The following is a 26,123-nucleotide window of genomic DNA, read 5'->3' on the forward strand; positions in this document are numbered from 1 at the left end:
TTTCTCCTCAGATTCTCCTGACACCAAACCAGCAGCTACAGAAACTGTAAAAACTGACAAACAGCTCCGACATCAAATATCTCAACTCCCATTTCTTGTTTTTCACCTTTTACGAGGTGAAACATTGGATCTCTCACCCAGTGGCTCAACCTCAGACAGATTTTTATTCACAGCAGAGTTCTTGTGCTAACGTGGAATGATTTACTTCATGAGAACTGGTTTTATGTCTTAGAAGAAAAATAATGTAAAGGAAGACTGTGTTTGTATAATATAACACACATGGTGACGATGAGCTTCATTAGAATGTGACCAGCTGTTTAAATGAAGTTCATAGAGAAGAATCAGTTCCATGGATGGAACAACAGTCATTAGCTCCAGGAGGATGTCGTCTCTGGGATTTATTTTTCTAAAGTTTGTGGTGCTCAGGTGGATTAGCCGGCGTGTTATCCAGAACATTGATTCATGGATGAGTCACTGAGGATTATCTGAGAACAGTTTGACTCCTTTCACTCTCTGCTCCAAATCAAATCCCTCAAACTGTGAACTGTAAACCTGTTAATCAGCTCTGAGCTGTTTTTAGCCAACAGGAGAGAGATTCCTCTGCACTCGTCTTCCATCCGTCTTCCTCCTCCTCTCAGACTCCTGCCTTTCTCTCCAGTCTTGTTTTTCTTCCTCTCTTGGAGGCGTGTCGGCTCTTTGAGGCGTCACATCAACTCTTCATGTTCATCTGAACGCTTCAAGCAGAGCAGAGGAGGAAGGAGACTGACACGGCTTCAGCCGCCGCCACCGGTGACTGGTTTCCATGCCTACGTGGTGAATAGTTAAACAGGGTCTCAGAGGGAGGTTTACAGGGGCTGCTCTCACCTTCAGGACTGAGCAAGAAAAGAATAATCATCAGGTGAAGCTGCAGGTCCTCTACTGAGGTGGAGCAGGTTGTTGTACAGTACACATGTACAATAAATATAAAAATACTGCAGTAAATATAACAATACACAGTATCTGTGGTGAATTGTACCACAGTATGTGTGTAGGTACGACTACGTGAAGCCAGAGCAACTTCCTCCACCTGTAAACGTTAACTGGAGTCTCTCTGTTGGGAACTGATTCTGCTCCAGCAAAGATCTACCGGGCCAATCAGATCGTTTGTGGGCGTGGCTTAATGTGGTGATGGACAGTAGTCACACAGGTCATCTGATTAGTTTAAATGTCTCTGATTGGTTGGAGGTAGAGTTTGTAACAGACCCAGAGCGTATGTGACAGAAGGAGGCGTCTGATCAGATCAGCTCTGATGATCAGCTGTTTGTGTAACAGGAAGTCACAGCTGATCCTCTCCACTTCCCTCAGAGTGAAATCATTTAGAAGAAGTCAATCAATTTAAGAGGGATCTGACAGAGTGACGTTAATTAATGAGGTCAATTAAAGCTGACTGTGATGAATGTGGGCCATGCAGAGCTGCAGAGGACCGGTCGCCTCCGTCAGGAATTAATAAAGCACAGCTGACCGTGTTTAAGTCACAGCGCACCTTATTTCATTCATCATCACAAATAGATTTCTTTCATACATGTACCTGCAGTTTGAAACAATCATGTAAGAAAGAAATGCTCAAATAATGCACATATATAAAACATATCATTTGTAAGAGTTAGTGTCATTTAATGAGTTCTTTTGAGCCTTTTCCACCAGAAACATATTTCTGTTTGAGCTCCATGTTTCTGTCCTCTCTGCTGCTGCTGCTGCTGTGGTGATGTTTGCATGTGAAGACATTTCCTCTCTCTGCTTGTGTTTGTCTATTTATTTGTGTTTCCTCAGGTTGCATTGTGTTGGTCTCTGGCTGCTTCTGTTTGTGAACGATGTGAGGAATGAAAATAGATCAGAAACATTTTAAAGGATGGGTTTAGTCGTGTAGCATCAGATTTATTAACGAGAGATCAGTCAGTGACGTATCAGGCTGTTCAGGATTCATTTTAATGTGTCAGAATTTAATCCAACTTTTTACATTTGTCATAGCATCAGCCTCATTCTTCCTCATCTCTCTGCTCCTCTTCCTCACTAGTAAAACTGTGAGTTGTTTTCTTCTTCTTCTTCTTCTTCAGTTTCCTGCCTTTAAAAAAGTAGAAAACCTTAAAATGGAAGGATGGACAATGTCTACTAGTGGTTGAATGAATGAGTTAAACTCCTCTTCCTCAGATCAGCCCTGTTGAGTAGGTGGTCTTTAATGTGACCCAGGACTCATTGTGTGTTCACACTACCAAAGGAAGGAGGTCACATGTGTCCCAGACCGCCTCCACATGTGTCCCAGACCGCCTCCACATGTGTCCCAGACCGCCTCCACATGTGTCCCAGACCGCCTCCACATGTGGACAGTTTGTGAGCTGCTGAACGTTTGTGCTGACTCCCACACATACCGACCTCTCTGCAGTGGCTTGTTTCACTCGCATCATTAAAACTTAAATTCATCTTTTCCACCTGCAGGATGTTTCATTTTAACATCGGTAGCCGTGACACCGTCTTGACTTTCTGAACACCACCTCTGTGCCCTCTCATGGCGTTGAAGAGCTGCCTCTGGCGTGGATGTCACAGGCTTTAACTGGAGCTGTCTTGGCTCGTCTCCACAGAATCAACTTGACCTGCAGTCGGTCGGTCGTGGAGTCTCTGCAGATTGAGTGGAGGTCATGTTAAACTGGAGGAAACCTAAATGTGTTGTAGCTCATGTGTGTGTGGGAGGTTTCTAGTGTCTTACTTCATGTTGGTTCCTGATGAGAAGCTCAGTATCACAGCAGAACCATCCAGGACAGAAGGACCTGAACCTTCAGATCCTGTGATGATTGGTCCACGTTCTTCACTGAAGCTTAAAGAACATTCATGCTGCCATCTTCATCTTCTCTTTTCCAGTTCTTCTTCATAAACTTATCACACTTTCAGACCAAGACGACTTCTCCTCTCTTCTGATAGAGATCAGGATTCAAACCATCAAACCTCCAAAATGAACTTGATGCAGTGTAAAGCTGACTTCTCCAGTCCTTCAGTAGTGGAGGATAACTGGACAATAAACCACATCCTCCCTCATCTCCAGTGTTTCTCAGTCCGTGCATGAGCTCAGGAAACTCATCCCAGCTGATTAGATTCATTATTCAAAAGTGAGAGCTGCAAAGGAGATCAGATCTGTCCATGTTCACCCTGACAGCTCAGTACAGGTCCTGCATTAACACCGACACACTGTGATCTTGTTTGTCGACCTCAGACGTCTTTGTTCTTCATCCTTTCTCTGATGTTTGTTTCTTCTTTCTGCCTGAAGCTGCACATGTTCCTCAACTCAGCTCAGACACAAAGTTAAGAAATAGATTTTCTTGTTGGTCTTATCTAGTTTCTGGTGCAAGACGGTGAGAATAAAGAATGATCTGTCTTCTTCATACTTACTAGAATGTTTGCTTTTACAACTATACAACTACATATATATACTGTATATGTAGAGAAAGAACACTATATATATAAATATAGTGTTCTTTCTCCATTTCCAGAGTCTCTGGGGTGCATTCCCCAGCCTGTACCATTAACAGGTGTAACATGTGATTTTCATGAAGACCAGATGATCCTTGTCTCTAGTCTTGTTTAGTAGTTTATCCAGAACGTGACAGCTCAGTACAGGTCCTGCATTAACACCGACAGACCGTGATCTTGTTTGTCGACCTCAGACGTCTTTGTTCTTCGTCCATTCTCTGGTTTTTCTGAGTTTCTTCTTTCTGCCTGGAGCTACAGGTGTTCCTCAACTCTTCAACATCTTTTTGTTCAGTTTCAAGTTTCTTACAGTTTCTCTACCAAAATAAATGTTCTTCTTCATCATGTGCTTTCTGCTTTTTCAGCTATGAATATATATATTTCTCTTGCGTTTCCAGAGTGGCCGGGGCACGTTCCCCAGCAGCCGCCATCCTCTGGGGTTTGGTCCCAGCCTGTTCCATTAACACGGTGTAACATCCATGCAGTGCTGCCGCTCTCTCTGCCTGTTAATGCTTGTTGTCAGGACTGTTAAACCCACAGAGAGAGTAGGAGAAAGAGGGCAAGGCAGCAGAGCGTAGCATAAACCAGCTAACTCTAATCCCCCTGAACCGGACCGCTCTGGTCCCCCTGAGCTCTGCCGTCGGCTGCAGAAACAACTCTGGAAAACACACAGGACTGGTGCAGCTCTGAGACTGATCACTGAACTGCTTTCACATGCAGCATGTTATTAGTTTGTCACTCTTACATGAGTCTCTCAATAGAAACACAAAGAGAACCAAACTACCAGCTCCTGACCTCCCTGGTCTCTGTGGCTGTCGGCTCTGAGCCCATTGTTTCCTAGAGAGGATCTTTAAAAGCACGTCTCACATTCACAGCAGCAGCGCTTCGATTAAAGATGGAGGAACACTGGATCTGTGTGTTTTTAGCGGATAATAAAAATAATGACTTGGATGCTGTATTATCTCTGATCTATCCGTCTTTGAGAATGAAACTAAAGCCTTAAATATAACCGTCTTCACCTCGCAGCCTTTCAGCGCTCAGTATTTAGCAGAGGAACCCTGATTCTGTCTCGCAGCTCTCATGTATGTCGGTTTTCCCGATCAATAGCCCATCAGCACCTTGTAAGGCTGAGCTGCTGCCGGTGGAATTTAACAAACAGCTGAAACGGCTGCTGCAGAGAAAACTCTGAGCGTCTCCATCGTCTCGGAGGCTGCAGGCTCTGCTGCTCTTTCTGTCTTTACTGTTGATTTGCATCCTGGCAGAATCAGATCAGTGGACAAATAAAGCAGAGAAGCTGCAGGGATGTAGCTGCTATAGTTTAGTATGAATGTGTTAATATGTGTTGACAGTGCAGGATCTTTTTTTTTTACCTGCAGATGTTGATGCAGCGTTTGTCAGGGACGACGTGTCAGACAAAGCTTTTCTCTGAGTGCCGCGTTGCTTCTTTAATTAGCCCGACAACCTCTGAGAGCCACTTGTGGAGCAGTTTATAATCTACGGCAAACTTGTGTTTGACAATCAGACGCTGCTGTCAAACACGGGAGTAAACAGAGCGTTTGTGGGTTTTTAATGAGTTTAGGAAAGTGGTGGTGAACGTGATTTGTTGTGGCAGCTGAAGGGTCGGACATGAAAACAACAAGGCTTCAATATAAATGGACTCAGGTTTGAAAGTCTAATATTTCAACAACAGAGGAGGGTGTTGCACCGGCTCGGTGGTGCAGGACCGGCTGCAGGCTGTTGATGCAATAATCTTGATCCGTCCGATCATTTATTTAGATGTTTAGTTCTTTATTCTGTTGAGATGGTTTGAGCTGGAGCTCTGCAAAACATGTTCAAAGACTGAGGTGAGTTATCTCAGTCATCTGTCAGACCACTGCAGTCAGTGGTCGATAACAGGAAGACAGAGCACACACAAAACCTGCTCTCTGTTCTGGAAAAACAAACAAAGAGCAAAATATATTGGACAAGAAATAGAAAATGTAAATCACCTGGACAGTCCTCCAACCAATCAGAGTCATCTAAACTAATCAGATGACATTAAGCCACACTCACAGACCAGACGATCTGATTGGTCCAGCAGATCTTTGCTGGAGCAGAATCAGTTCCCAACAGAGAGACTCCAGGACAACGGTCCTACACTAAACATTAAAGGTGGAGGACGTCGCTCTGACTCAGACTGAACTGTTCCTTCCCTCAGAACGTTTGAGTTGTTCTTCTGAGTGTTTGTGACTTTTCTAAGATCTGTCTCAGACTTGTTGATCATCACTGATCCTGCAGGTACATCCAGGAAACAATAAAGGTTTTATTTAATAATGTGCACAACAGATAAATGTGACAGTCAGTGGTGATTAGACTCAGTAGAGGAGTCATAGATATGAGGTGTAGAAGGTTAGAGCGTCCTTTAGATCTAGACACTGAACAGAGTGGAGGAAGATCTCATCTGAATTCGACTGGAAACTCCCCCAGTCAGCTGATATAGAGCAGCGGGACATGTCCTGCATCCATGTCTTTATTCCTCCGACACGTGAAGTGATGAAAAGTCTCGACCCATGACCCGCCGGCGTCAGAGTGAACAGAAGAAAAGACTAACGGTCCAGGAGTCAGGAGGACGCCGTGCTTCAGTCTCTCCTTCCTCAGGCCTCCAGGCTTCTCTCACATTAGAGGAGCTGTCAGTCATGGCAGTCAGCCTTCATCATCATCCTCCTCCTGCCCCGTCCCTTCAGGGCCGGTGGCTGCAGTATGAAGGGTGACACTCACACTGGGACCCGATCAGACGACACCAGACTCAGAAACACCTCCTGGAGACACTGACCAAAAAATATTCACCTGAACATCAACATCAGTCTGCTGCAAACATCTGGTCGGGCTGGGAACCTGAATCCTACTGACGGTCATGGTTCCCTTGCTATGATGTTCTCTGGTCACATTCCTGCTCCCCAGAGGATGACTACATGTAGGCACAAAAAGAACTGTTCAGTCATTTATGGGTGTTCATAAATGATGGATGTTCATGGTCTCAAGATGATGACATGTACAGTAACTAAAATACCAGATTATCGTGAGAACATTCACACTCCCTAGAGGATAAACCCTTTCTGCTCAGGCCATAAGCACACATAAATAACAAAACAAAATCATCTTCTATGTTCATGGTCTCCAGATGATCAATCTAAATGTGTTGCATCATGCTTAGAATTCTCACATGTACAAAATAAATAAATAAATAAATAGAATTACAAATAACCAGATTATTACTCCCTTCTTGATGTTTTCTGATCCTGCTCATGCTCCCCAGATGATGACTACACTCACGTAAAAACAAAAAAATATTGTTTGGTTATCTTCTACAGGTGTTCATGGTCCTTAAACGATCAATCTAAACATGTCAGGATTCCCAAAGGCAGAAATAAGAACTAAAAATATTCATACTCTCCAGAGGATGAACCTTTTTTGGTCCTTTTCCACAGAGACACTCATGACAGATGTGTTTAGTCGACAGTTTGTCAGTCAGATGTCTAAATGAAGGGTTGGATGCTGTGACATTGTCTGATCCTGTTCCTGCTCCTCAGAGGATCCACCTCATCAGGTTTTTAGAGTTCTCCTGACAGTAATAATCCACTCTGATTAATTCATGTTTACATTTCTGTCTCTTCCTGAACTCTGATTGGCTGCTGGTGTTGGTTCACGTTTCCAAGGTTTTTCAGCTGCGTGTTTTTGGAGCGAGCATTTTAACAGTTGGTCCTCATTTAGTTTGTATCTTGTAACACGATACTCGCTCTCGCTGGCGGCTTCACGCTCCTCACGCCATCGCTGGACGCCGCCGTGCCAAGGAGAGCAGCGGCGTGCCAACGGAAACGAGGAAGCAGAAGACTGCTGGCAAACCTGCAGCCGGATTAAGAATCAGAATGTTTCATGAGGAGAGAATGTGTTGAGCAGTTTTATTAAAGCCTGGAGGACGCACACAAAGAAACACTGAGCGAAGGAATAACACAGTTTGTTTTTAAAAAACTCTGAAGGCTGTCTTTAATATTTGACGCTTATAAATCCATAAAAACTCTCACTAAAACTTTTCAGAACTCCAAATCAAACTGTCAGGCCTCATATGGAAAACCAAATAAGTTAAAGCAGAGACGCATAAAATAAAAGCTAGAGGAATATTTGGGGTCTGCTGTGAATAATGAAGTTCATACATCCTGCCAGTTCTCTCGTGGTGAATAAATACATTTATATGTTCTTGTTCTCTGTACTTCTTTCAAAGCTGCTCTGTCCTCGCCTCTACCTCCGGGGCTGATGGGTAATAACCGACGGCCTGGGACCACAGCAGCAGAAAATAAAGCAGACAGAACAGGAAGTCAGTTCAGATGTGTGTGTGTGGGGGCCAGTAAAGGTTAAGGTGACAGCAGGAGTCTCTCCAGGTAGCACATGTCAGGTGAGGTGTGTTATGAGCGTCAGGCTGTGACCTTTAGTATACTTCAACCTGATCACTGTGAGAATGTGTCTCCATCACTGGAGACCACTTTACAGTCGTTTACTGGACCATGAACACAAAGATGAGACGCCTCCTGGGCCAATCAGATCGCCTGAGGGCGGGGATTAATGTGGTGATGGACAGAAGAGTAATCTGAGTAGTTTAGATGTCTCTGATTGGTTGGAGGACTATCCAGGTGACGTAGAGGGATGGAGAGTTCTACCAGACCTCCACCTCACACTGCTGCAGCTTTTCTTCTAATGAATGTGGACGATGGAGCTCTCAGTGCAGAGCTTAGCATCCTTTAGTACCACGTGTTACATGCTGAATATTTGCATGTGAAAGCCGTGGTTCTGATTTCCCTCAGGACTCTGAGACACTCTCTGTGGCCTTTTCCACTGCAGACATTCTCACCTGCCGCTGCAGCAAAAACACAGCTGTTAGTAAAAACTGTGAGGATTCTGCTCTGTTAGGGTGTCGCAGGAAGTCATGACAACCAATCAGCAGGCACAACAGCCACGCTTCAACACAAGACATTTTAGGAGAGGTAGGAGAGGCGGCTTAACGGACTAACAAGCTAACAAGCTAACATGTTAAACTAAAAACAGAGACCTCTGGAGATGAAAGCTGCAGTTCCTCTACCCTCCACTAGAGGCTCCAACAGATTAGAGCTGGTGTGAGGCTGAATCTCAAAGACAAATCTGGACTCTCAAAAGAAAAAGAAAACGTATTCATGTGATATTTGTTCCCTAAACACATTTGATAAATAAATAAAGACGTGGTGTAAAGCGTTGGAGGCTGGGAGCAGAGGAGTCCGTTCATCAGCTGGAGACCTCAGTGCTCAGAGTTTCTCATAAGAAGAGACGGATCCTTGTAGCTGCTGACACATTTCTAGTCAAATGGTTTTTAGGTGGACCTTGTTTAGACATCGCTCCTCTTCTTTGACCATTGTTGACTCAGCTGGAAGCCAGGAGGAGTCAGGAGGAGTCAGGAGGAGTCAGGAGGAGTCAGGAGGAGTCAGACAAAGATGAGCTTCAGGACCAGGATGGAGGAGGGTTCTGTATCAGCGTTTCCTGTGTGACTCTCTGTGTGTCTGGTGTCATTGATCAATAATCAGTCTCTATTGTAACATGTGCAGCAGCTTGACTTCAGAGTGTTTGTGTTCAGACCAGATGTTCCTCCTTCATCTCGTCCTAGTGTCATTTAAAATCATTACTCTTCACTGGATCTGTTCGGATGGTTTAATGATGACACTGTGACAGGAAAAGAAAACGCACACAAACACACAACCCTGCATCCAAGTCAACACGGTCACCATGAGAACACGTCCTAATGTTTGACGGCTGTGTGCAGAGAAAACTGGAGCAGTGACTGTAAATGAAGGGGTCGGATTAAAACTGATGCTCAACATAAAAACACAAACTCACAGCTGTGATCCACAAAGCAAACACAGCTGCGTACACCACGGGTTCACTCTGTCATCTGATCTGATCTGAACGAGGAAACAAACCTTCAGCCTCTGATCACGGTGCTGGGACACATGTGACCTCCTTCCTTTGGTAGTGTGAACACACAATGAGTCCTGGGTCATATTAAAGACCACCTACTGGCCTTGTGGAGTTACAGATCTCCTTGAGAGGATGACGCATGTTTTGGACCAAGCTGTAGACAATGTTGAGGAAATAACTCCTGGCGTCTTCATCATCAGATATGATTGTTTCCTCTGAGGATGAAGCTTCCAGGGTTCAGGTCTAATCTGAGCTGTGTCTCTAAAATAAAGAAGAACTTAACATGTGAGAGACTTTAGGAGAATCATGGAGACAGTAGCCGACACAGGATTCACACGATGACGACATGAGTGAGAACAAACCCTGAGAAATTAAAATCTGTTACTGACTCTGTGTGTGTTTGTGTTTGTGTGTCTGCAGGCGGTGGAGACCAACCTGGCGTCCAAAGACAGTCACTGGGTGTTTGTGAACGAGGTAAGACATGAAGACGTCTCACTGAACACCTCCTCCACCAGAGGAATCGGTCACAGCTGACACATGAACACAGTCCTTTCAGATATGTTCCTTTGATTCTTGGGTTCATTAGTAGATCTTTGATAGAAGTCAAGAGTCAAGCGTGAAGTCTGTATTTTTACCACTTCTTTTCAGAGCGGACTCTTCAACACTAAAACACTTGATCATTTCAGCACTTCACCTTTTCAATAACATGACTTCATGCTTTGAGTCAACCTCTTTCTAACCATATTAGTAGTCACTTATCTTTTAGCTGGAACTGGTCCATCACCATAGAACCTGTTATAAACCAGTAAATCTATGTGTCCTCCAAGAATCCTCCGGATATGTTCACATCATGAAGTACACTGGGTCATTATCTGGTTTTAATCTGTTCACACATAAGTTATCTGAGTTCATCTGAAACCTTTAGGATTGTTCTAGTTCTCATTTTAATCGTTAACTTCCAACAAGTTCTAAGAGTTTATTAAGAACAAAACACTGAAAGTAGAATTATCTGTCAGATAAAATCCCGATGTTTCATCTTAGATATATTCAGGACTGTTTTCACACATTTATTCAAACATATATCTTTATTTTGTCTCCTCATACTCGTCCATCACCAGCTGTAACCTTGTAAACCTAATAAACCGTGAGGAAGCTTCCTGGTACATGTTCTAGTGCTGGCAGCAGACCACACATTCTGGCAGCAGAGAGAAACAAATGCTCTGATTTTATCTCCTCATTCTGAACGACACAGTTTAAAACGCATGAAGAAGAAGAAGCTTCAGCTCTCGTTTTATTTATTTCTTTGGCATCTTCAGTTTTTACTTTTTGCGCCAGCCAAGTTAAAATGCCTAAACTCTTCAGTCTGAAACAGATGGAAATGAGATTCAGTTCAATTCAACTTTAATGTCATTGTGCAGGATACAGGAACAGAGCCAGTGAGATTACATTAGCCTCTAACCAGAAATACAAACAGGGCTTCATTTACAGAAAGCTGCTGCAGCATCTACGCCTGGGACAGTGTGTACAGGATTACAGGTATAGATTAGATCTTATATACAACATGTGCATCTGACATTGGACCAGGTTCTGTCTCCTAAACAGATCATGAACAGTGTTAATAGCTGAAAGCAGAGCAGTGTAAACATGACATGTGTAATGATTGTGTTAGTTCATCAGAGTCACTGCTTCCTCCTCAGTCTTCTCCTGTAAAGAGAAGGTAAAGTCCTGAAGGCTGAAGAGGCAGTACAGGAGGGGGCTCAGCCCAAACAGGCCTTCCTAAAAGGTTTGGTGTCCTTCAGAAGTTTCTACATTTCTGTATAAAACAGACTCAGAATATTTCATGTCCTGAAAGAAAGAGAACTCAATCAAACAGAACTATTAGACTAAGATGAGCCAATATTACATATCATGTCCTCCTTGTGTCCAGTATCTGCTGTGACCTCCTTGTCACTAAATGTTTCTGGTAACAGCTGATCAGTGGTCTACAGCAGCTTGGAGGAATTTTAGCCCATTCCTCAGAACAGAACCACTTCAGTTCTGAGATGTTGGTGGGTTTCCTCACATCAACTGCTTGCTTCAGGTCCTTCCACAACATTTCTATTGGATTAAGGTCAGGACTTTGACTTGGCCGTTCCTAAACATTCATCTTGTTCTTCTTTAACCGTTCTTTTGTAGAACCACTTGTGTTCTTGGTTCTCGTTGTCTTGCTGCATGACCCAGTTTCTCTTCACATCCAGCTCATGGACAGATGTCCTGACATTTTCTTTTAGAGTTCACTGGTAGAATTCAGAATTCATTGGTCCATCAATGATGACAAGCCGTCCTGGTCCAGATGCAGCAGAACAGGCCCAAACCAGGACATTAGCACCCCCATGTTTGATGGAGGGATGAGGTTCTGATGCTGGAATGATGCAGTGTTGTTTCATCTCCAAACATGACGCCTCTCCTCGGTTGGATCAAACTTCCCTCCTCTAAACTCAAAACCCAGACGTCTCCAGACTTCACTGTGACAACTCAACTCAACTCGAGTCATAGCAGAGTTAGTTTTTTGTCTTTGAAATGATCCTGTCACTCTGCTCTGCATCAGCATCCAGACATGAGCCCAGCCAATTAACCCAGAAGACAAGAGCGTTACAGCATCATTCAGGAAGAGACGGGGGAGATGTCATCTGCTGAAGGCTGAACACAGAAACCTGGGCTTGCTTTGTCTCTTTCCTCCCTGCTCGCTTACAGCCTCTCTAATCCACCTCAGCTCTCTGCTTTGTCTCAGACTCATCATTTAACTAATTATACTCCTGCCGTTTTAATTAACCAAAACACTGAAACCATGTTCAGAATCCCCAAAGTCACTCCGCCGCCAAGTTTATGATTAAATAGGAGTGACTGTGTGTGTTTGAAATGTGGATGCAGTAAAACATCTTGTACTCACTGAAAGCATCTTTTAAAAGTTTAAATCATTCACAATAGTTCGCTGCTTATTTTCTCACCTTCTCTTCTGCCGGCGGATCACCGTTGATTTATTTAACGGTAAATGGCTGCGTTTATGGAGCACTTAGAGCGCCGCGCCGTCAGAGGCTTCGACGCTTCTGCATGAAAATGACTCAAAACATCAGAGGATCTTCACATTAAAGGTCCTGAAAGTAGACAAAGACCATTTCCTGAACTTTACTTTGAAAATAAGTTTTGAAAATCATCAGAAAAGTGAAAACCCTGCAGGACTGAGCTCGTACGCTAATGAACAACTAATATAGCAGTTAATTAAGTTCTGCTGTGAAGAACACTAGAAGAGAACAAATAATTCAGTCAACAGAAAATTAGCAGACAGATGTTTTTATGATTGATGAACCAGAATTAATTAGATTTATTTCATCACATTATTACATTAAGTTGACCAAGCAAACAAAAAGTTAATAACCTGCAGAGGAGACAAACTTTTACAGAATCATGTGACAAGAAAAAAGGTTTAAGTTTGGTTTAATTAACAAAGATGTGACTTAGAGGAGGTTGAGTCCCTGTCAGCCCGTCCATCCGGAGGCTGCTGTTCATCCTTTCTTTTCTTTTCTTCTTGTTCATCCTAAATATCTGCTGTACCAGACGTAGTTTCTAGTCCTGGACGGTGCTGCAGCGACACGTCAGGTGTCTGGTCTACAGGTAGAAACAGAGACGAGATGATGTCCTCCTCCTCGTCCTTCCTGTCTCCTGTCAGACCTACGACCAGAGTTTAACTCATTTATTTAGGATTCAACATACTGAGACGCAGATGTTTTATATCTTGGATATAGAGAGAGACCTTCTCTGATTGGCTGATCTGCTGATTCAGGTCAATACAACGCTAGCCTCCCAGCTAACAGCAGCTCTTCCTATCCTCCCAGCTAACGGCAGCTCTTCCTAGCCTCCCAGCTAACAGTAGCTCTTCCTAGCCTCCCAGCTAACAGCAGCTCTTCCTAGCCTCCCAGCTAACAGCAGCTCTTCCTAGCCTCCCAGCTAACAGTAGCTCTTCCTAGCCTCCCAGCTAACAGCAGCTCTTCCTAGCCTCCCAGCTAACAGCAGCTCTTCCTAGCCTCCCAGCTAACAGCAGCTCTTCCTAGCCTCCCAGCTAACAGCAGCTCTTCCTAGCCTCCCAGCTAACAGCAGCTCTTCCTAGCCTCCTAGCTAACAGTATCTCTTCCTAGCTTCTTAGCTAACAGTAGCTCTTCCTAGCCTCCCAGCTAACAGCAGCTGTGGTGCGTTCAGCATATATCAGGCGTCAGACTAGTGAGGAAACAGGTTTCATTTGTTGTGTGATAGAACACCTGAAATGCTCCTAATGATGCCTGACTGATAACAGGACGTTTGGACAAAGTTGACTCCTAGTTTCCAGTTTCCTGGTGTCTGTTGATCAGATGTCAGCTTTTAACTTTGGAGTATTTGGTGAAATAAAAAAATAAAAAAACACCCCTCCTTTATTTCTGGGAACGTTAAGACCTGATTGGATCTAAATTGAAGCATTTTTTCCAGTTTGCAGTGAAACTCAAACAGGGTGGCAGCAGAGAAGAGTCAGACACACTGTCAACAGGAGGAGAGTGTCCTTTTCACCCTCCGTCTGCTGGGAACACAAACAACCTGACAACAGCACCGATGCCAATTAAAAAGACCTGGAGAGAGAGGGAGAAAGAGAAGAGACGGGAACAAACAGCTGTAGAGAGAGGCCATGTAATGAGAGGGAGAGGTGAAGAGCGATGAGGACAGTAATTAACCAGAGGGGAAGAGGCAGGGCAGCGACTAGAGGTTTGATCCCAGAAACCCGTCTGTGACGAGCTCTGAGGAAAACGTCCGTCAGCTCCAAGAGACCGGAGGAAAGAAGGACGAGCTTTATTGGTGGAGAGGGAAATGAATACTGTTCAGAAATCATCAGACGGACTGAGATGAATGTCAGAAATTTACATGGACAGAAAAAGAATTCATGGTCCTGGTTTCAGCAGCAGCAGCAGCTTTAATGTCACCGACCAGCGTGACATTTAGTCCACGTTTAGGAGAAAAGTTTACTTTAAAACTATCGACCTGGATTCTCAAGTAGCTGCTCGATGGAGTCACAGAGGAAGGATGAGAGGAAGAGGAAGAGGAAGGATGAGAGGAAGGATGAGAGGAAGGATGAGAGGAAGAGGAAGGATGAGAGGAAGGATGAGAGGAAGAGGAAGAGGAAGGATGACAGGAAGAGGAAGAGGAAGGATGACAGGAAGAGGAAGAGGAAGGATGAGAGGAAGAGGAAGAGGAAGAGGAAGGATGAGAGGAAGAGGAAGAGGAAGGATGAGAGGAAGGATGAGAGGAAGAAGATGGATGCTAGAGAGACTGATGCTGCCGTCGCCATGGTAACGCAGTGCTCACAGCGACTTAGAAAGTTCAGATCCGGTCTAATGAACATCAGACTCAAGGTCGTGTTCATGAATCTGTTATGGAGGACGTATCAGGAGGTAACTTGGTACGACCACGTATCCCAGAATGCATTTCAACTACGCTGCTGTTCCAGTTGCAGAATGACCGTCCTATGTCCTCCCTTCTCATTTAGTGCAGCTGCCACCATCTTATCTCATGATTTCAATGAATAAATAAATAGAGAGAAAACATTTAAAACCAATCAGTGAAGGGACTCAGTCGTCCAGGTCACGACACAAAAACAAACAAGTTGTTTTTCCACTCATGTGGACGTGTTGTGTTTGTAGAAGACGTTTCCTCCAAGTGTTCAGCTCTAAATGATGGTGGAGAGTCTGTGGGTGGAGTCAACCTGAAGGTCACATGACTAGAGTCTGGTAATGACCTGATACTCACCTGGACCTGGACCTGGAGGAACCTGTTCTGATCCTGTCTCCAATCAATGGTTCTTGTTCATTGTGTAAAAGTTCTTTTAGATCTTGGTTGGGTGGTGAACCGTTGTGTCCAGTTGTGTTTGTTTCTCAGGTGGAGCTGATGTAGAAGCAGAGTCAGAGAGGTGGTGATTCACCTGGATGATCATTGTGGAGGATGGAGGTTGTGGTTCTGTTAAACTGGACTGAATTAAACACAGTAAAATGTTTCTGTTATTTAGCCTAACCCACTGACTATGTCAAAATATTAGGAACGTGCAGACATGAGCAAAAGGAGTTTGTGGAGCAGCAGAGTTGAGCCTCTTCTGCATGAGTTTAAAGTGTCTGCACGATAACTGGACTATGAGAAGTCACAACTATAACACTTAATGAACAAAGTTCCTTTTAGAACTGTAGAAGCTTCAATGAGTGGTCAAACATCTTCTAGAACCTCTGGATGTGTGTAAAACTAGGTTCCTTTCTTAAAACCATTCATTTGAATGTCACTCTGGTTCTTTATGAAAAGTCAGGAGAGTGCTAAACTCAAAATGTCACGGCAGTGCAAGCGCCAACTGTTGAGATATTTCACTTTTGTTTTACTTGAAAAGGTCAGCAGACAAAAAAAGAGTGTGGTCAGAGTCTGTGAAAGAACAGCCATCAGTCAACCTCTCTGCTGAAAAGAACCATTTAAATAAAGTTACAGAACGTTTCCGTGGTTCTCTCTGAGACCGTTCCTCAACAGGACATGATAAACCTTCACCCACACGTCTTCCTATTCTTTGTTAGTCGTTTGTGTCGTATGTTACAAACGGGCTGACGTCAAACAAAAGCTGATTACCTGAGGCAGCCTCAGAAAACAATGAGTGGAGCTGAGATGAAGTCTAAATGACGGCGCTGCTTCTCTTTCACATGTAAATGAGTCCAGGTGACGTTCGAGCTGATCGGTCTGCATCGACAGCTGGATCCGTCAGGGCCTCGTCTCTTCTCCGTCCATCAGAGAACAGAGCCAAAGCAAAGGCTAATGACTTGTTGGACGGTGGTAATGAGAGCGGGGGGGTGGGGTGGGGGGGGGGGGGGGTTGACGTCTGTTTGAGGTATTATCCTCTCTAAACTTCATTTCAGCTCATTTATTAAAACACAAAGAGTTAATGGTGCAGCTGAGCTCTGCTTCAGCTCATCGTATGGCATGGGAAATATTTGTTAACTTTTAAAGGTTACGTTAAGAATATAATTGATATTGTTAGTGATATTTTTTACTATTTACTTTAATGAAGCAACTCAACTCTTTATTTAACCCTCTGGAGTCGGCGTGTCCAAATCACATGACCAGTTTAAGACAACGTAGCAGCAAGACACAGTCTCACTGAGTCTGTGTTTAAACGTGTGTAGAAAGAGCTGAGTTCAAACTATAGACCAGTTTTTAAATTGTGTTTATAGACCAAGTACAACTAGACTTAATATTAATTATTTATGGTATAAAGGAAATCGCTAGCAAGCGGAGAGCACTAGCTGGCTTCAAGTGCTTGAAAGCAAAAAAAAAACATGACGCCCTCTTTCCTATTGGAGGAAAACTGCATCACATCAACCAATCAGACAATTACATGGCAACGGTTGCTAAGGAAGAGGGAACAGTTGTGGGAATGATGCTATACACAGTCTATGGAGTGATGACAGTGAGAGACGTGTGACCTTTAGACTTTACTTATTGTGACGTCTGATAGTTTTGTTAATGATTTTTATTCATTTATTTTTTATATGATATAAGACGCTAACATGTCAGTGGTAGTGTAGAGGTAGATCCTCAGAGCTGCAGCTGAACTGATGTGACAGTCAGTTATTGTGCAGTGTAACGTGCTACCAGCATGGTGTAGGCTTTAGTTGCTTAATAAAACCAAACAGTTGGGTTTGATCTGAGAGTTGGACCACGGCCTCATTGCCTCTGAATAATCTGCAGTAAACTGCGCCATAAAGCGTTCTCAGCCGGGGTCCCATCTTTCTTCACGGCTCCATTAGCTGCTCCTGGAAGCTTCATCACACTCGACGCTGCTTCTCAGAAAATAACTGCCCTCCAAACATCTCATCTCATCCCGCCATGAATCCCATGATCCCTCTCAGCCTCGGCCCTCTGAGCTCCGCTGCTTCCTGAATGCAGGTCATTACCATCTCTAATATCTCATAAAGCTCAGATCTGTTCTGTGGCTGACAGCTGCCACCAGCTGGTCTCAACCAGATTACCTTAAGATCAGTGTCTAGGTTTGACTCCCCACAGTCAGCGAGATTAAGAGTAAAAGCCTTAAATGAATGTTGTTAATGATGTTAAAGAGTGGATTTATAATCAGAGAAATGAAACATCAACCACTGAGTAATGCATCGTATTTTATAAACCCATTAACTGTAGCTGTTAGAGAAAGACGTCTTTAATGAGCATGAAAAGAAGAAGTAAAGTCAGAGAACCTGAGTCAAGGTATCAGAGGTTTGAAGAAGAAGAGACAATCAGTGACGAAGCAGAGACAACGAAGCAGAGATCAGCTCTGACCGCACTGATCGGTTCATGAATCCAGTCAGACAGCGGTTAGCTTCTAGACGTAGAGCTGAGGACGCAGAGACAACCCAGAGACACCTGCACTGTCTCTGCAAGGTCTTCACTGGTGCAGAGGGCCTGGACATGTGGACGCTGAATGTTTGTAAAGGTCAGATCAGTCTAATTAAAACTCTTGACTCGTTTGACCAGGAGACATGTCCCCATGCCTCGGCTGTAATTACACAACCTGGAGGTTGTGTTTTGACTTTAAAGCCTCCGGCGCGACACAGTGACAACGTCTTCAAAACGCCGCAAACAAATGAGCTACAAGCTGTGACTTTGTTTACAAGTTCAGTTTTAATTGGATGAAGGGAAATTAAACGTAGAAATACAACAAAGTAGACTTTACTGCTGGAGTCAGTGGTCAGCTCTGTAATTAAGCTCAGTGTTAGGAAACATTATTATTCATAGATTCTTTTCTTCTTCTTCTTCCTCTAGATGGAGGCTATCTATAATTACACCTCTAAACTAATTGGTTCTCCCTTCTCAGAGTAATTAAACACGTGTCCAGGAAGCTTTTAATGCTCCGTGTGGATCCTCCTCTGACACCGTCATCTGTCTCTGAGTGGAAGAGCTGCTCAGTCGCTGCCGTTAATTAACACAACAAATAAACTGGATGCTGAGGAACACAAACACCTCAGAGCACTAACACATCTGCTCCAGTCAGAAACATCACCCCGTCGTCATGGAAACGGCAATCACTCCACCTGGAGACAAACAGCTCAATAACTCTCCTTCACTCCTGCAGGAGATCAGCGACGCCGAGATCCTGGAGCTTACCCACAGTGCACTGGGGCGCATGACGGTGATCCGGCAGATCTTCCCCATGTGGAAGGACAGCAGCAGCCGGTGCATGAGGCAGAACCACCGCATCTCCTCCCTGCTCTGTGACCCGCAGGAGGGCTACCTGCAGAACCTGGAGGTAAGACACCCAGCAGCCGTTAGACTGGGGGGAGGAGTCAGAGCAGTCATCCAGACAGACTGCAGACTCTTTTTCTTCTGGACTTAATTCACTGTTGGTGTTTCTCTGCTGAGAGGAAGTCTAATGGTCTCTATGTTGATCTGGTTTGAGTCCACTCCTTGTCTCTTTGTGTCTTCACTGTCTTTGTCCTGACTGATATTTATTGACACTGGTTCATTAGCTGGCTCCAGTCCAAGCGTTCTGTGTCCATGGTTGTCCTTTAGGTCAAGGAGACAAGGAGTGTCAGGGAGACGCTTTATAAACCATCACCACCACTTCAAACATTATTATTCCTGATCTCAGTTCATTCAGAATCATTTGAACGGCTCAAGATAATGAATGATCCTTTCTTTAATGTCCCGTCCTCGTCCGTGTCTCTTCTGGAGGACGTGAAGACCTTCACCAAAGAAGGACAAAGACAACACGGACTCATTGTTGAGCAGATTCACGTCTCATTCACTGATCAGACCGTCGAAGGGAACTGAAGGCTTTAGAGAAGAATGGAGGAGGTTGTCCAGAGCACTAATTATTAAATTAAGGGGACAAATGAAGTAATTAGAGGGGACAAATGATTAAATTAAGGTAAAAGAGAAATATAACGAGAGGCAAATTAACAGTTAGTTGCCGGGTGTGGCTAATTTAAATTCACCACCTTTGTTCTGTGTTCTCTGTAGAAGTTTATAGCTCCAAACACCATCTGCTCTTTCCTCCAGACAAACTTTAAATCCTCCGTGGTGCAGCACTCAGGGACCAATCACGGCTCCGCTGAAGGACAGTGGCACACCTCGTCCTGACACTGCGTCCTGACTCTGTTCAGGCTCCTGGGTGTGTGGAGACATGGACCAGACTCAGACTGTAACGATACAACAACCTTTAGTTTCCATAGAGATGAACCTCACATGAATTCACTCACCCAAGAATGAGGCTGTCACATGATTCAAACAGATAAATGTTAAAGTCGTCGTCTGGAAGTCAGCCTGGACCTCCCCGACTCATACATCTGTTCTGGAGTCTCTCTGATAGGAGCTGATTCTGCTCCAGCAAAGCTCTGCTGGACCAATCAGATGCTGTGTGGGCGGGGCTTAATGTGGTGATGGACAGTAGTCTTACACATCATCTGGACTCTGTGGAGCTGAAGCTCTTTGTGGGGCCAGTTTCTGTTTCTGCCTCCATCAGATGAGAACTCTTCTGTGATCTTCCATTTCCTTCAGCCACAGTTGTTGTGTGAGGCTAATGCTAGCTTAGCAACCATGCTAATGGAAGCAGTCAATGGTTTACATGTCTTAAAGCTGCAGTAAGACTTTGGTTTGTTTGTCTGTGCCACAGTTTATCACTGACTGAGAATCATGACTATGTTCAGTCAGCAGTAACAGGGCTCAGCAGCTCATTGGTCAGATTGTGTCTCTCTGCTGTTTGCTTCTAAAAGGAGCTGCTAAATATATCTGAATCATGACATGTTGTTGTATAACTCTTCTCCTACCCTTGGATCAGAGGTCAGAGGTCAGAGGTTAAAGGTCAGGGGTTGGGGGCAGGGCTTATTATCAGCATTAAACTGATGATTAATTAAACGTTGGCGTCAGATTGGAGCGGTTGCAGCGTCAGACAGTGAACACAAGCGTTTTCTTCCCAGTGACGTGAGGCTGCTGACATTTAACGACAGCAAACAGAACAATTACAGTGATTCACTCCGACAAACGTTGTGTTCGGTCTCCCTTGTTGTGACATTTGTGGAGACGAGTGTCGTTTCCCACAAGATGGCCGACTTCACAGCTGGGTCAGCACGCCGGCGTCTCCAGTCATGATTCTTCTTCTCTCCTGCTGATGGAAATCTGAATCACGTCTTTCTGTCTTCGTCTATTTTCTTCAGCACTTCTTTCTCATTTTCTTGATTTCAGCGTCGTCTTCTTGTCGTCTATTGTTTTCCTCCTCCTCCTCCTCCTCCTCCTCCTGTCTTCTTTCTCCTTCTCTCTGACCTCCATCGATCCTCTCTGTCCTCACCTCGATCATCCAGGACAACGTTTGTCTCAATAATTCCCTTTAATCACATTTTCCTGATCATAATTTCATTTCTTTCCTGAGGTGAGACCTTGGATGTGGGACTTTTTCTTGTAATGGAGTATTTTTACAGGAGTAGATGAGACCAGATCAGTCCAGATCTGTTTTCTGTTTTTCCTTCTAAAACATAATCTTGAGGTTTATTAGATGGATGAATTCACTCGCGTACGTCCCGGGCGTCTTCCGTTTTGCCGTTTCATTACCTCGTGGATTCGCTCTTTGCCGTTTTTACACATTATTTGTGTCTTTAGATTGATATCTTTCTGGGATTATTCACATTCAGAGCAGTTTATTTTTTTTTTCTGCACCAGTGAACCGCTGCAAATCTTTCCATCCCAGAGTTCCTCTCTTTATTTTCTTCTCTCTTTTGTTTCTCTGGTTTGTTCTCTGTAGATGTTCTAGTCAGACATGGGAGAGGTCAAACCTTCTCAGACTTGGCTTTGGTCTAAAGGTGACTATTAGGGGACTATTAGGGGACTATTAGGGGACTATTAGGGGACGCATTATGTCATTAAGTAATAAGGAGTCAGCTACTGATGATTATCAGCTGATATTCCTCCTGAATGTTTAGATCTCTGTCCTCTCTGGAGATGACTAATAGTGGTTTTAATTTTGTTAATCAGGAGGGTTAGGGTTAGATCTGACTGTTTTTGTTCTTTCCATTAATAGAATCTATTTGATCGTAATTTATTTCCATACTTGGTGTTCTATATACATCTTATTCCCTTTTATTTTTATAATCTATTATATTGTATTGCACCATCTAATATATCAAGGCGAAACACAGACAGAGACGGGACAGAGATCAGTGATGGGCTGCTGGTTTGAAAAGTCCTTTCATAGACAGAAAGATGAGTTTGTGTGTTTGGTCTTGATGCCAGTCAGCTGGACTCATCTGGACAGAGCCAGGCTCATTTGTCGCCCTGTATCTGCTCTGTGAGCTCTGCCGTGTCTGACTCAGTGTGTGTCCTCTGCTCTGTCCAGGCTGGGCTGAGAATCTGTCATCTCACCACCGTCCAGCTCAGCTCAGCTCAGCTCAGCTTTCTGCTGCAGATAAAATGTGATTCTTCTCTTCCTGATCAGAATGAACAGTTCAGACTTCGTTCTCCTGAACTTAAATGACGTCACATTCTGCTTTTAGTGTTCAGATACCCTGAGGGAATAATCTGGAGGTAAATCATTTGTGACTACTCGTTATTTAGATCCTAAATGAAAAAAAAATATCTTTCCAGATGATGTATGCCACGTAGCTGCACATATAAATAACCGTGCATTTCCAGATAGACACAAATCTGTTGGAGGTTTGGAGAGCTCGTTAGCTGCAGCGTAAAAAGAAAACCAGAGTAAAGATTTATTTTCAGACAACAAACAGACAACATGTGATACGTGGTGACTTCCTGGAGGCCTCCCCAGCCTTCTGTCCACACCACCTCAGGTCCAGCTGGTGCTCCACCCAAACACTACTTCATGTCTAACTGTCCACAGTTCAAACCTTTTCACTTATTCCTCCTGTGTCTCCTCCCTCTGTCCAGGTGTCCAACCTCTACCTGTACGACAGCGTGCTGATGCTGGCCAACGCCTTCTACAGGAAGCTGGAGGACAGGAAGTGGCACAGCATGGCCAGTCTCAACTGCATCAGGAAGTCCACCAAGCCCTGGAACGGAGGCTGGTCCATGCTGGAGACCATCCAGAAGGTACGACGTCAAAAAACAAAAAGCCTTCTATGTCTTCATCTTCGACATCACGTTCAACAGCGTCTTTAAAAATGAGAGTATTTCTCTTCATCAAAGTAGAAACCCTTTGATTGAGCTTAAAAGTTTTCTATTAAGAGTTTAATTGGAAGTAGTGTTGGAGTGTGAGGAGAACACTGGGTTCACCTTTAAATAAAAGAATCAACCAGAATGAATTCAGCCTGAACCCTGATGTGAAATCTACGCTGCAGCAAATAAAGCCTGGAGTCTAATTGGAGGAAGATGGAGCTGAGTCGACTGATGAGTCCCTCAGAGCATGAACGTCCGTGTTTTATTCAAAATACTTCAGTTGGTTTGACGTCTGTCAGGGAAACAGCCTCAGAGCTCATTAGATGGATCGGTTTAAGATGCTCGTATACGCTGTTATTGACAGAAATACCCAGAATCCTGTGATGACTTTCTAATGCGTCCATCATGGTTGGTTCATGTTGTTCGATGGTGTTCTGATTACCTCTGGCTTCACTTCATCACACAACATTGATCTGTGTGTTTTCAGAAAACGTCAGCGTTGATGTTTCTGTCCTCTAGAGTTAACCTGACGTCTCTGTCCACGTCTCTGTCCACGTCTCTGTGGTTTCAGCTTGTAAACCTGTGTCATGTCTCAGTCTCCTGGACGTATTCTGTCCTTGCTGGTTCTATCGAGGATCTGAAAACATTTGCTGTAGCTGAACCAGAACCACACACTCTGATTCTCCTGAATGCTCCTGAATGAATCCTCCTCCTCCTTTTTCTCCTCCTCATTCGTCGCTGTGATTTCCTTCATCTCTTTCCTCGCGTCTCATTTCATCTTGGGAGACATTCCCTGTTTGTTATTTGCCCTTAAACATGAACATTTTCCCCCAGACGTCGTCTCTGCCGTCGTTCTCTGATGAGATGGAAAACGTTTCTGAGTGAAAAATGTCAGCAGCCCAGCACTTTCATTAAGTCCTTTTTATTCTCTGCTTCACGAGATGAATCTTTGTATGTGTTTACTGAAGCATGTCTCTGGCAGACTGATGGACGACCTGAGCTCCTCACAAACATTCTCAAACATGACTTTCCTTCAGGTGAGGACCAGCGCGACCTTTCCAGCTGACAGGGGGACATTTAGCCTGTGACGGCCGTCTTCAGTCTTTCTTTACGTCCAACATGAACTGATGGAAGTGTTGTAATAACATTTCCTTCGTGGCCTTCCAGTCGAGCATCGCTGGGCTCTCATGATATTTGGTCTAAACAGAGAAGGAACTGATGAAGCTGATCATTAAATAATTAGGTGTATTTATAACACACCAGAGAGTTTCCTGACTCTTCAGGTGTCAAACTGACATCAGCAGCTCTCAAAGCATCATGGGAAGCAGCCTGATGTTAAAGGTACACGGAGGGCGGCAGCAGCTATTTCAAATGTCATCATGGTTCACCAGCGATGTGTCAGCTCCATCCTCCCTCCTCTGCCTCCTCACTGTCTCTTTACTCTCATACATAAAATAAAATAGTCATTCATAAAGTCTCCTGTGATGTCCTCACCTCCTGTATGTGAAGAAAAAATATTGATCACTGCGACAAGATCTTTAAGGAACAGGACGACGTTCAAATGTCAGGACACTAAAAATACAAGTTACATACAAGTTAAACATGACGTCATGAGATTTATCCAAAATCACCGTACCATACCACGACCTGGATGACTGAGAACCTTCACAGACGTCAGGAGATTCATTTTATGTTTTAAATGTTAACAACAGTCCACTAAATGTGTTTTAATACAAAGACTCATTAAAAGTTTGGACACGTGATCTGATGATGTAGATGGAGAGAGAAAGCCATTAGCATCTCCATTAGCATCACCATTAGCATCTGCTCTAGAGAGTCTCTGCTGAGTTCTTGGTTCCAGACTCAGTGTCCATCTTGTTGAGACAACATGAAACAAGTCTTTAGTGGTTACATCATCAGGACAAGTGAGAACAATAACACAAGGTGGATAACAAATAGAATAAGCTAAGATTTAATGGTAACTATATTAAAGGCTACTGGTTCAAGTGGTTGAATAAACAATATACAGACCATGAATATCATGAATAATGACAAACTCCAACAGGACTACTGCTGGAAACAATATTACTGCACAAACTGAAATGATAAATGAGTCTATTTCCTCAGATCCAGGCAGCAGAGCTAAGCTCAGTCTGACTGCTGCTAGACACAAAGGATGCTGGGAGATCTCCTGCTCCCTAACTATCAGCTCTCTGTTTAAAGAATTAAAACCAGTTTGGTTTTTATTGCTCAGTTCAGCGCCCTAGCACCGAGAGCAGAAACGAACAACGACAAACAGCTGTAGGTTACAGAACCCGAGGAGGAGAACGTCACTGTGGTCCTGTCAGACCACCGTCTCCATGGTTTTTACTTCCTGTCTCTGGTCCTTCCCTCCAGGGTAACATCACAGGCCTGACCGGTACCATGGACTTTAAGGACGGCGGCTCCAACTCCCACGTCCAGTTTGAGATCCTGGGCTCCAGCTTCAGCGAGACCTTCGGCAAAGACGCAAAGAGGGTGAGTTGACTGGGTTTCACTTCATGAACGCTGGAATAGATCTTTAGCTCTGCTTAAATGAAGTCTACGTATGTCAGACGATGCTGAGCTGGGTTTTCTGGTAAATGCAAAGACAAAATGTCCTTTAGCTGCTTCTTAGATGGTTCATTCAATATTTATAAGGAAACTAGACAAGTTAGAGAAGCTGAAGTCCTGCATTCACACATCTTTGAGTATTTAATGACATATGAGCTGCTGTAAGTCGAGGTGGGTACATGGGCTGGATTGCTGTCACAGATAATAAACATGCTGCGTTTAAATAGCGATTCAATCACTGATTAAACTGTGTGGGCTTTTACATTAAGAGATGAACAGAGAAATACATTATCAGGAACCATTAGGAGGATAATAGACAATAACAAGACATGAGTTTAAATCAAACTAATGAACATGTTAAATATTTGTTCTGTCATTTCATCTAGTTTAATTTGAAATAACGAAACTAAATCACAAAGACAGAGTGAAGAAATTACAGAGAAGAAAATTAAATCTATTTATATCTGAGTTTGATTGCTAATACTAAAAATAAATGTGCTAATTAACAGTTTAATGTTCAGAGATGAAATGTAACTTCATCATCAGCATGTCCAGGAGTTTGTTTTCATGTGCAGCCTTGTTTGCTGGTGGAGAATAATGAACTATGATGTAGAGCTAAAGTTACACGTGCAGCTTTTCTCCTGATGTTCAGTCATGAATGAGCAGATTTAAATTCTGCTGATCTCTTTGAAAGCGTCCTCTCGGGCCTCTGCATCGTGCTGATCTGTTTGTGGAAACTCTCTCCTCCAGTGTGTTTGTTCAGAGCCGGCCTGACAGCGCTGCAGGCTGCTGCTCTTATTGTTGTTGATGCAGTTGAATGTCATCAGTCATCATGTCTGCTGCAGCCAAGCACCTCTGCCTCCCAGCCAGGGGATCTGGAGGGA

At 43.9% G+C, this 26,123-nt stretch overlaps 1 protein-coding gene across 1 annotated transcript in view; it reads left to right on the plus strand.

The window, feature by feature from the left end:
* The window catches only part of LOC311504587 (glutamate receptor ionotropic, delta-1-like), a gene marked incomplete at both ends in the record, with an annotated part of 347,750 nt that overhangs the window by 283,255 nt on the left and 38,372 nt on the right, over positions 1–26,123 (plus strand). Inside the window, 4 exons of the mRNA XM_084567775.1 lie at positions 9,892–9,945; positions 18,620–18,793; positions 22,420–22,581; positions 25,045–25,164. Of these exons, the coding sequence (XP_084423901.1) occupies positions 9,892–9,945; positions 18,620–18,793; positions 22,420–22,581; positions 25,045–25,164 (510 nt within the window). The remainder of the gene's footprint in view (positions 1–9,891; positions 9,946–18,619; positions 18,794–22,419; positions 22,582–25,044; positions 25,165–26,123) is intronic.

The sequence above is a fragment of the Chelon labrosus genome (assembly GCF_963514085.1).
Source record: "Chelon labrosus genome assembly, chromosome: 19".
NCBI lineage: Eukaryota > Metazoa > Chordata > Actinopteri > Mugiliformes > Mugilidae > Chelon > Chelon labrosus.